Below are 12169 nucleotides of genomic sequence, written 5' to 3' on the forward strand. Positions count from 1 at the left end.
CGCCCGCCCCGCCCGAGCCGCCCGCAGCCACCGCCGCCATGTCAGTGCCGCCGCCGCCACCACAGGGCCCGGGCGGGGGGCAGCACGCAGAGGCTCATGGGACGCGCAGTCTTCCCCTCAGCCCGAGATCTCGCGAGGCTTCTACCCCCTACCAGCCAATCAGGCCGGGCGCGCAGAGGTTGCTGGGAAACTTTATCCTCTTCCCCAATCCACACGCCGCGCGAGATTTAGTCTCCCTCTCGTGGTGCTGCCTGGGAGTTGTAGTCCGGTCCCTCACGGCAGGCCTAGAGCTGGGCCCGGCGGCTCCCCGGGCTGCCGCGGACACGAGTGGGCGCGGCGGAACACCCCCCTACCCTCACCCCTCCCCAGAAGCCTGGGAAGCCGGGGTGCATTGTGGGACGCGGACCTCAAAATGGACCACCCCAGGGATGCTCCAGGTGAGCGGCCTGCGGGGCGGGCGCCCCCGGGCCGGGTTGTGACGGGGCGAGGGGCGGGATGTCGGGGACCTCGCTCACCGGGAGCGCTGGGGCACGCTGTCCGGGGCAGGGAGGGTGATCCATGGCCTCGGACGGAGCCTGGGCTGGGGGCTTGGTCTCGTGGGGATCTGGCGTCTCAGCAGGAGAAAGAACCGGGGGGTGGGGATTGGAATGGGACCCCCTGGGGTCCCTTCAACCCTCCTTGTCTGCGATGCTGTATTAGGTAACAGGGTGGTGAAGCACCAGGACGGGCGGCTTAGGGAGGTGGGGGAGTCTCTGTCCTTGGAGGTGTCCAAGACCTGGCTTGGCAGAGCCTTGGCTGGGGTGATGTAGCTGGGGCTGGTCTTGCTTTGGGCAAGATGCGATCTCCCGAGGTCCCTTCACACCCCACTTGTCTGCAACCCTTGGGGACAGGACAGCCATCACTCTGCATCGCTCAAGCGCCTGCCTTGAGCATCTCCAGAGGGCAGCTGCACCTCGGAGCAGTACACACAGTATACATAGACACATCTATATATACACACACACATATAGAGAGAGAGAGAGACACACACACACACATATAGAGACAGAGATGTATATACACACACGCACTACAAGGGGAGTGTGAGCAGTTGAATGTTAGGGGCACAGCTGTAGACAGATGGAGAATTTGGAAAAGGAGGATGCAGAGGGTGAGGTATGCTGTGTGCATCGCCTATAAAACTATACCTGTTCTTTCTCCAATTATAGTTTCATAGATGTAGGGTCGGAAGGGACCTGAGCAGATCATCAAATCCGACCCCCTGCCATGGCAGGAAAGAGTGCGGAGCAGTCTTGCAGTCTTGACCCCCTGCCATGGCAGGAAAGAGTGCAGGGTCAAACAACCCTGGCAAGGTGTTCATCCACCCTCCTTTTAAAAACCCCCAGGGTAGGAGCCAACACTACTTCTCTTGGAAGTTGGTTCCAGATCCTAGCCTCCCTGACAGTGAAGTTGCACCTCCTGATATCTAGCTTAAATCTACCCCTGCCAGCTTGTGACCATTATTTCTTGACACTCCTGGTAGTGCTCGGGGGAACAGGGACTCCCCCAATGCCTGCTGGTTCCCCCGACCAGTTTGTAAAATTAAAAATAATCTAACTTAACTAATACTCAAGGGGCTGAGAGCTGTGTGATTCGGTATCCTACTGAAGCAAAAACCAATTGGAATATCATTGTAATGAGTTAAAAACAATCTGCAGGGCTGTGAAATAGGAGTGTTGTGAGCAGGAGCAGTGAACGGATGGCAGAACACAAAGTAGCTGGGTTAGGTGAACATTAAGATGGTTTAAAAGAAGAGAGGACCGTTAACACCTGTGGAATAAAGAGCTTAGTAGGGATCCAGAAGATTACAATGAGCCATGAAGTCAATCGACTCCATGAGCACTTCCTGACTAGAAATGATGGTGCTGCTGCCAGGCTGTTGCTTTGAAACTTTGGTGTAGCAGGAATCAATGAGGGGTGGAAAAGTGCTAGGACCTTCCCTCTCTCCCCCCCGAGATCTGCTCATGGACAGAGCCAACATTCCTGAGTAGGGGTTCACATAAAAATCAGGCATGGCACAAGTAACACGTGGCTGGTTTGATTTCCCTTGTGCCCTTCCAGTGATTGGCCATCCACTGTGAGAAATCCCCAGCACCCACTTCAGGGTGAAAAGCCTCTTTCCTTTAACCTACTTTTTTTCTCCAGGGAAAGCTAGCCGATGGTTTGGGGTCACGACACCCAAGTCTGCCAAGATGAATATGAACATCCTCCATCAAGAGGAGCTGATAGCACAAAAGAAGAAAGAAATTGAGGCTAAATTGGAGCAGCAGGCAAAACAGAATCACTTGGTCGTTCAACATCCCCCTCGGCCCAATGAGTGGGTATTCACTTCATATCTCATTATTAAATTTTAGTTAGGGAATCATTACATTTGTGACTGGGATCATACATTCCTTTTTTAAATGTAGTTAAACGAGAATGTTTGCTAGGATAGGGATTTTCTGTTGTAGTCTAACAGAAACAGCCACAACAGTTAAGCATGTTGTCGTAAGCAGGTCTGGCATTTTTTTCCTGGCGCTTTTTGTTGGATACCTGTATAATGAAAGCGGCTTACGCTTAGCACAGTTCTCTGAATAAATGCCCACGCTCCTCAGAAAAGTGGTGCAGAAAACCTGCAAGCAGAAGGACAAGGAATGACATGGGAGGGACACGTAGGTAATTCCATAGCGGACAAACTCCATGGTTCTGCTGCCTGGAAATGTTATCTCATGTAGCTGAGAGACATGGTGTGAGCCCTGGACAGCAAGGCAAGGAACTACCCAAATTTTAACCTTAGCTTTGACCACTACTCAGACTGTTAATTTCATGGGGCATGTCACTTAATTTTTTTACTTCAGTTTTCCATCTGCTAAATCGTTAACAGTGTTCTGGCATAGTTTAATAAATAAATCCAATATATACATCTCATCTATCAAAAATCTTTTAAACAGTATTTGATGTTAAGACAAGTTAAGAACAGTGCCTCTCTTTTGCCTTGAGAGATTAGTAAGTATTGTCATTTTTACCAGGTTTTCTGTCAAGAGAAGCATGATCAAGTGTTGTCATTTTCCCTTCTGTTTAGAGATGAAAGTGCTGAAAACGAAGCCTCAGTTTCCAACAAGTTTGCCAATGATGGCAGCTTTCTTCAGCAGTTCCTCAAACTGCAGAAGGAAAAGTCAAATATTGGTAGGTTAAGTCCTGAGCAACGGGAATCATTTCTTCTTTCCCATTATGGGAGATGCTATAATGCTCAATATGCAAGACTGTAGAATAGTTACCAGCATTTCTTTAAGTATCAACACAGAGGAGGCTGAGATATTTTAGTGAGGCAGATGATAATAGGAAATCCTGTATTGTTGCCATCCATGTTGTACCTGCTTTGTGATAGGCGAGGATGCAATTTTATAAATAAGTATATTATTTGAGCGTAAAATGTACTTTCTAAAAGATTGCACCAAACGATGCAATTGTTCTTGGATAGGTTTTTGGCAATATCTTTATGTCTACACTAAAAAGAATCCACTGTTGCAGTAATGCAACTACATATGTTATGTGTAATTTCCTGAGACTCAATCAGAAATAACGTACAGAAATTAACTTTCCTTCTTTTTTTCTGAGATCCTTCTCCTAGTTCTGCCAGTGTCCCCACAAGCACCTCTGCACCAAGTGCTGGGAAGAAACCCATCCTGCTTGGAAAACGTCCCAGCTTGGGCATGAGCAGCATGCTGAACCAAATGAAGAACTACTCCCATTCCAAACAGACACCAGTGGCTAACCGCCTCAGTGTGTTTCAGTCACCTGACGATGATGAAGAGGAGGATTATGAGCAGTGGTTAGAAATTAAAGGTAAGTTACATGCAGCTCTACTGTGCCCTTGCTAATCTAAGTGACACTGCATACAAAAATCAACAATAGGGATTCACATGGAAAACTGGGCTTGGTGAAATACTTCCTCAGATTTCTGCTGAGAATCCTCATATGGGGAAGAGTTACTGCCTGATGCTTTCCCATCAAAAAGGTCAAGGTCCTGCTTTCCTGTGTGCAGTGACTCCATGGTTCTCAGTCTTGTTTGTGCCATCTGCACTGTAAAATGGAAACACCACAGTCGGTGTTAATGGGCCCCATTGCTTCCAGGTTCATTAGGCCAAAGATTGAATGGACCATAGAGAGTGAACTTGGAATTCACCGCTTGATGCTGCTTATCCAGTTTGGAACTGTTTCAATTTTGACAGCCATTGGAAAAGCTTCTTTTCCCCCTGCTGTGTGACAGCTGGTCTGTGGACAGAGGATTTCTTTCTCCAGGGCTGCCAAGCCAGAACCCTTAACCATTACAAAGTTCACCCTGTAAATAACTGTCTTCCCCCAGTCCTTAATACACCGATTTGGCAGTTCATGGTAAGAGGGAGTCTGCCTTTCTGCAGCTGGAAGGCAGCCTGGGTGATGTATAATTTGTCTTAAACCCCTAAATTCAGAATGCAACTGAATCAGGTGAAAATGAAAGCTTCCCTTTTCGGGAGAGCTGTTTAAACACAAGGTATGTTATGGCAATCAGGTAAAAGCAAGCTCCTTCCTTTTGCCCAGAATTTTGTTAGAACATTTCTCTGGAACACCTTGACTATGGCTTTTCTTGCCCCATGGCTGAGTTCAGTAGCAATAAGAATAATAATAAAAAAAAATGCTTCAGCATATCAACTAACCAAAAGTTGCTCAGGTTCTGTAAGGTGGACTCACTAAGGAACCCTGCTTCTTGGCTTCTACCTTGAATTCCTGTTCATATCTGCTAACTTTTTAGGAGTAGAATTAACTTTAGGATACTTATATACCCACTATGTAGGCTTCTTGGTATGTGAGTGAATGAGTGAGTGAGTGATGTGAAATTGCAATACATCAAGATCATGTCTTGCTAAGGCTATTTCTGAACTTCCAGAAAGCAAAACCTCAAGCAGACCTGTACATACTGACACAGTTGAACCCAAAGCAGGAATTAATAACTGCAACAGTTGAAAAATAGGTATGGGGAAAGACCGGTCTGCTAAGGACCTTGGTGCTAGAATGCAGTGTCTTTTACTCTTAGGTTGTGAATTCAACTGTAGCCTGAGTTGGGGATTACAAATTCATCTGCTCCCATGTAATAGCTGTCTGTGAAATGTTTGGTCTTGTCTGGTTTCCAGTGAACACATGTCCTACGTCAGACTCCGCACCACATTTGATATAAATCAGTGGTCTTGTTAGCTACCAGCAGCAGCTTTCCTCTCACCTCTGATGGAGGCCCACATTCACATGCAATGTGAGAGAGCTTACTTTTCCCCTGCACGGGCTGACTCTGTTCTGTGGGTAAATAACAGTGGATTGGGAGCTGAACTCTGTGATCCTTCATGAGCAATATTTTTATATAAGAGAAGATGAAACAATGTTCCATCCCTTTGTGCATGGTGTGCATTAGGCTTGTTAGAAACTAAGGACCCAGCACAGGACTGTCCAACAGCAGGTGGGGGCCACATGCCCCATAGACTATACCAGCAAGGGCCATGTACCACACAGGCAGCCCCAGGCTGAGCCGTGGGACCCCAAGCTCCATATTGCATGGACATCCCCACCTGTAAAGCTTGACCGTAGTCTAGATTTGTAACTTGTGCTGCTGTGTAAGACTGGTTCCCCCATTTCATCCTTTTTCTCCTCATCCCTGTTCTGCTCTTGTCTGCCACTTGTGGTTCTTAGAGGTAATGTGCCTGTTGCCTGTTTGGTGTGTGAGTTGAACCTCAGTACTGACAGCCTCCTTAAAGTTTTACCCCCAGAGGATGCGGAGACCCGGAAAGTGGTGGAAAAGCTGGCTAGGTTCGTGGCTGAAGGGGGACCAGAATTAGAGAAGGTCGCTATGGAAGACTACAAGGATAATCCAGCATTTTCGTAAGTGTGCTCTTGCCTTGATTTTCCAAGTCTGTTTACATGAAGAGCTTTGGCCCTGTATGCATAAGCTCTTCAGTGGTTTTGAGCTGTGTTGTGCAGTTTCCTCTATTTTCACAAAGCAGCCTAAGAATACTCTACTGTATCCTGAATACTCTCCTAGCCATAAATTGCAAAGCACTTCACAAACACTAGTCAGTTAAAGCTTCATTATCTCCTTTGAGGGAATGCCACTCAGTTGTCCTTGTGTTATAGTGGAGTAAATTGAGGCCCAAGCTTGTCAATCACACTGCTGTGAATACATAGCAAATCAAAAGCAGAGTTGGGAACAGAACCCATGAGTCCTGACTGTCTCTGCCAGCATGGTCGAGGAAATAAAGGTGCTGGATTGTGACTTGAAAGGCCATGTTGTTCCGTCTTCTTTGCTACTGATCAGCCACGTAACCTTGGACAAGTAATTTCCTCTGGTAAAATGGGATAACATGGCATATCTTCTTTTGTAAAGTGCTGTGAGATTTATGCATATAAAGCAAAGTATTATACAGGCTCCACGTGTTATAGACATTCTAACTAAATTCAGAGTTAGATATTAAATTCCAGAGTCTTAATGTTTATGCTTACTTGTCACTAACAAATGGTTTGTGCCCATTTTCCTCTCTCTCTTTCCATCTAGATTTTTACATGATAAGAACAGCAGGGAATTCCTTTACTACAGAAAGAAAGTGGCAGAGATAAGAAAAGAAAATCAGAGTTCACAGACATCCTCTTCTCAGAAAGGTAAATGGGGGTCAGAGGGGCTGGGGAATCTCATTCTTAGCCACAAAATGAAGGTGATGCTTTTTTGTCAGTGTTCTCCATAATTGCTAGGTAGATGCATTGAGAACTGATCTAAGAGGAATAAATGTGACTTTTATTCCTTGTTGGCTGTGAGTAAAGCAGTGTTCCAAAAGGGGAATATGTGACACCTTATGGTATCAAACTTGCTGTGCATGCAAGTCCTACTGAAGTCGGTGAAAGTTCAACATACAGAGAGATGGCAGCACTGCCCCAGCAGAAGAGTTCTCTGATACATCCCCAAAATCTGAGTGAGCGACAAGAAAGAGAATTCTACCTTGAGTTTCAGGCCTGGATCATAACAGGCTTAGGACAAGCCTTCTCTCTTAGCTTTTCTTATTTGGTTTGTTATCTTCACTGTAGGTGGGTCTGAATGAAAATGGTCTGAACATTCCCTAGGTTCTGCTACTTAGTCCCATATGAACCCATTACCTTCTGCTTGCTACATAATTAAATCCATGATGAGCAGCTGGGTTGTTGCAGATTGGGGATTACGTCTTCATGTGGGAAAGCTGTTGGAGTGGATATTCTGCCAATGAACTAACACCCAGTGCAGCAAAATGTAATTACATATATTAGGAGGAAGGAACAATCTAATGAGCTAAGTGTTGTCTAGGAGCCAGGTACTCCTCATTTCTAGCTCAGTCTCTGCCTTGGATTTACTCTGTGGCCTTAGTAAATCACTTACCCTCTGTGTCAGTTTTCCCATCTACATATAGGGGGTGTTGAGATTTAATTAGCTAACATGTACGCAGTGCGAACCATTTTTATAGAGTTTGGACCTGAAAAGTCCTTTACAAACATCAACTAATTGATATTAACACCAGCTTGGGGGCTGGGTGATATTCTCCACACTTCACAGATAGGCAATACTGAACAGAGGAAAAGTTACGACTTGCTTAAGGTTGTGCAGTGAGTCAGGTTCCCTGGCTCCACTAGACTCCACTGCCAGTAGCACAGAATTGCTGTGTAAGGCTTTTGTAGCTAAATAATAAACTTGTCTGGCTTTGCATGAGGGACAATCCTATCTAATTCATGATCAGATCCTTCTCAGTTCCATTGGAATAGGGCAGCAGTAGCTGCCTCTTCCGGGTTAGGGTTGGGCCTGGGTTCCATCTGGAACACTGCCTGCCGGCCCCTTGAAAAACAGCCATGAGAAGTGCCCTGATGGTAATAACCCACAGCACGCCCTCTCCAGGTGTTACCTTCCGTGCTCATGTCCTAGGGCTCCTGGCATCAGGGCAAACCTCCTAGTGATGTCAGAAGCAGAACCCTAAATTAGAGTTGACTGTTCACCTCATATTTCTGTGCTCTGGGCAAATACCCAACACAGGAGGATAAACACAAATGTGGGTGTGTGAAAGAGAGAACTGGGTTGTTATTAACCCCTTCTTTCCTATCCCTGTCACAAAGAAAATGAGCAAAAGTTCTGGGCAGCCCCACTTCCCACCTACCCACCAGTTCCCTAGCTATTGCGTCATTGCCTTAGCTGATACCTCATTGCTTTCCTAGTGTTATGAATTATTGATCATTTGATTGTGTTTCTTTACATCATTCTTAAAAATAAACTCCTCCTCTTACCCTTATTCTACCCTTGGGGTTCTTAGAACAGATAGGCTTTTGACTGTTGGTTGTGTGAGTTGGGCCCAGTACTGACAGCCTGCTTAAAGTTTCACCCCCAGAGGATGAAGAAACAAAGAATTTTGCTGAGAAACTGGCCAGGTTCATAGCAGACGGGGGTCCAGAGGTGGAAGCTATTGCGTTGCAGAACAACCGAGAGAACCATGCTTTCAGGTAAAGGATGAAGCCTTGCACTGAGCATGTTTGCCGCTTTAGTTGTTTGGAAAGGGTGATAGGCAAACCATCATGGTAGGATTTAAGATACAATTGACAGAATTATTACACTGCACTGATATCTTGCATTTACATGCTTTCTTTCATCCAACCACCAGGAAGAGCTCTACAGATGTTAATCAAGCCTTGTAGTTCAGAGAGGTAATTGGCTCAAGGTCTCAAAGAGAATTAGTGTCATATCTGTGAATGGAACCCAGGAGTCCTACTTCTTCATCCCTTTGTGCAGGCACCTGACAGACCGCCCTTGTGCATGTGCCTGATGTAGCTTAGTTGTCCTGTCCTTTGCTTATCCAGACCTTCTCTGACTTGCAATTTCCATTATTTGCCCTGAAGTCCTGTTTGTCCATTGCTTCTACAGCTACCTCTATACTTCAATTTCCTGCTGCTTTCTTTGCCCAGATTGGTCTTCCCAATCCTGTTACTCTCTCTTCTGCTTCCATCTTTAATCATGGACTCATTCCTTGCAGACACTGAACTGTGTCGATTTTGTTTGCACTTGTACTAGAGGGTGTGGAACTAGAACCATGCATTTCCTCTGTTTGGGTCCTTGGTGTATATATTGTATCTCTTTCCATTACCCTTAATCTGTTGTAGGTCCCAGTCCATCTGGGCTCCACCCACACAGAGCTATGTAGGATCAAGAGCCAAGATTTTAGAGCAGAGGGGCAGAGGCTGTTGCTCCCATAGGGCTGTTCAGTATATGCGTGTGCCTTGCTAGCATCATCAGCCACATTATAAATCGGGGATGGCCAACCTACAGCACATGTGCTGTGGGCAGCCTCTGCCTGTGGCATACAACATATCAGGGAGGGAACACGCAATGCTGTGGCAGACAGGGCAGGGAGCAGAAAGCAGCAGATCAGGTAGGGGAAAGGGATTGTAGTGGCACTCGGGGAGGACATGGACTTAATTTGTGGCATGCCTGCCAAAAAGCTCCCCACTGTTACAAATAATGAAAAATAATAAAAAGCTCTGCCCAGTGCTGGAGAGGCCACCCTGCTGCCAGTGAAGGAACCCACAGGACAGTGCCTGCTCCAGGGTGTTTCTACAGCTGGCCAATCCCAGAACCCCCAGCCCAGATCTGAGATTTCTGAGTAGAAAACACTGGGCGTGTCTTGGTGTATGTTTACACACAACTAAACTTAATGCGCCTTTGCTTAAGGCGCATTAAGGTAATTTAGGTGCACATCTACATGTGGACGCTAATGTGCAATTAAGGCGCATTCACTTTTAGGTGCGATTAGCTAAGTTGCATTAGCCCACACGCAAATGCACTAATGCACGTTAACATAGTATGTGTCCATTTAATGCACGTAAAGTGTCTACATGTAAATGTGCATAAGCACCCACGAAAATTGCATAAACGTGGGCTAATGTAATTTAGTTAATCGCGTATCAAATTTAGGTGGGAGTAGCCTAAAATCACCATTTTTAAGGCACACTAACGGCACGTGTGTGTGGACATGCACCCTCAATATGCCTTTAAAATGGCGATTTTAGGCTAATCCTGCTTAAAGGGAGGACATGCCAACTCAAAACCAACTGATTGGCATTGTTACTGCAGTGCCACCTCCCCAAGTGTACATCCATTAGCTAGCCCAATCCATGACATGCACTGACATTGGTTCTAATCTTTGCATCTCTCCCTACAGCCAGCTTTCATTCAGGCCTTCCATTTATTGCTGTGTTGGAGCTGCCTCTGTGTGATGAATGCCCTGTAGCACCTTTTAAAGTTCCTAAACTGGATTTCACCCAGGGTCCCTCCTCCATAGTTAAGTCATCTTTTGAAAAATGTCTCTCAGTCTATCTGACAGGCCTTGTTCCTCACAACCCCCATTGGCAACTGTCTGGCTTCTTTCTCTGGCCCACTCAAGCAGCTTGTTGTTTCTGCCCTTATAAATGATTCCAATATGTTCCCTGGGAGAGAAGTGAGGCTCACCAATCTTTAATTAGCCTCTTCCTTCTCAGAATCTTGGCATTTCATTGGCTGCTTTCTAGCCCTGTGTAAGCCCCCTTGGTTGAAAGACGTATCAAACACGCATGCTATTGTCTGAGCTGCTTCATTATTTAATTCCCTCAAAGCCCTGCTGGGGTCAAACATAAACTCTTCTATTGGTTACTTCAGATATTTCTCATGGAAGGCCCAATCCAGTGCTCTTTGTTCTGCTACAATTCCCACTGAAGTTAATGGCGCTCTTATCTGAGTTAAGGAATAGAAGATCACACCCCCAGTAGATTTCAGAATGCATTGGAATCATGTGCCTGTGCACCTGTGTAAAATCATAGCAGTAATAGATGGAAAAGTTCTATTACCTAGCAGAGCATGTTCTTCTGCAAGAACAGACAGATTCCTGCTAGGAGGATATATCCCATATTAAGCTGATCCTCTGAATGAGGTAGGGGAGAAGCTAAAAGGAGGCAAGATTCTTGTTAAGAATCTTGTTAAGATTCTTAAATTGGGGGAGAAGTGGCAAATGCATTTGTAGCAAACTGGAGCGTGTGTGATCCGTGTAGCTGTCAAACTGCAGGCACCTCGTATTCTTCCGCAGACAGGGCTCACTCTCCACCCACAACGAAAGGGCTCCTGTGTGCAGGAGGCGTACACAGCAAAGTATCCATGACGGTAAAAGAAGCCCATGCTTCTGTTGTGAACTGAAACACAGCATGCACAACATGAACATGGTCTCAGGATGAACTTTTTGTTGTTCAAGCAATACCTTGTGGTTATGAAGGGAGCAGGATAATAACTAGAATCACTATCTTATGAGGAATACATGTATATAGAGCCCTGTAAATGCTGTGGTCCATTTACAAACAGATGAGGTCTGTGCTCAGAGGAGCTTAGTGTAACATGCATCAGCCCAGCACAAGGAAGATACAGAGAGGAGAGATCTGGGCCAGAATGGGATTTGGGCCTGAATTTAACTCTCATCTGCAACCTTTCTTTTTTTCCATAGGTTTTTATATGAGCCAAACAGCAAAGGCTACAAGTATTACCGGCAGAAGCTGGAGGAGTTCCGGAAAGCCAAGAGCAGCCCCACAGGGGCACCACTTGCTCTGGAATCCAGTTTGAAACGCAAGATCACTCCTGAAGCAACGCCATCATCATCATCGTCGTCATCATCATCATCAACATCATCATCGTCATCATTGCCATCATCATTGTCGTCAGCTGCTTCTACATCTCCTAAACCAGCCCCAGTGACCGCTTCCAAAAAGAAAAGGAAGAGCAGGTGGGGGCCAGAGGAGGAGAAAGTTGAATTGCCCCCACCAGAGCTTGCCCAGCACGACCTGAGTGCCTCCCCCTCCCCACTGTCAGGTTAGTGGTTCTATAGTATGGGCTGGTTGAGGTTTTTTTTCTTTGCACTGTGTTCTGTCCTAGCCCAGTTGGATCTCTAAACAGGAAACCCAGCAAGTCTATCTCTTGTTGTAATTTTCCCAGTCAGCAACCCACTATCTCTTGGCTGAGTCTAGCCACTAACTCTCCCTGTGTGCAAACCCAGATAAAGCACTTTATCTCATTGACACTGGGGATTGGATCTTATCGTTCCTCAGCTAT

At 46.0% G+C, this 12169-nt stretch overlaps 1 protein-coding gene across 1 annotated transcript in view; it reads left to right on the forward strand.

Moving 5' to 3' along the window:
- The first annotated feature begins 260 nt into the window (after window positions 1-260).
- Window positions 261-12169, forward strand: part of SUGP1 (SURP and G-patch domain containing 1) — a 33359-nt gene continuing 21450 nt past the window's right edge. Inside the window, exons 1-8 of the mRNA XM_019513595.1 lie at window positions 261-437; window positions 2185-2356; window positions 3101-3204; window positions 3637-3864; window positions 5802-5925; window positions 6596-6699; window positions 8427-8550; window positions 11568-11929. Coding sequence (XP_019369140.1) covers window positions 413-437; window positions 2185-2356; window positions 3101-3204; window positions 3637-3864; window positions 5802-5925; window positions 6596-6699; window positions 8427-8550; window positions 11568-11929 — 1243 coding nt within the window. The 5' untranslated portion in view covers window positions 261-412. The remainder of the gene's footprint in view (window positions 438-2184; window positions 2357-3100; window positions 3205-3636; window positions 3865-5801; window positions 5926-6595; window positions 6700-8426; window positions 8551-11567; window positions 11930-12169) is intronic.

The sequence above is a fragment of the Gavialis gangeticus genome, unplaced genomic scaffold, assembly GCF_001723915.1.
Source record: "Gavialis gangeticus isolate Ggan-Ray unplaced genomic scaffold, GavGan_comp1, whole genome shotgun sequence".
NCBI classification, from domain to species: Eukaryota; Metazoa; Chordata; order Crocodylia; family Gavialidae; genus Gavialis; species Gavialis gangeticus.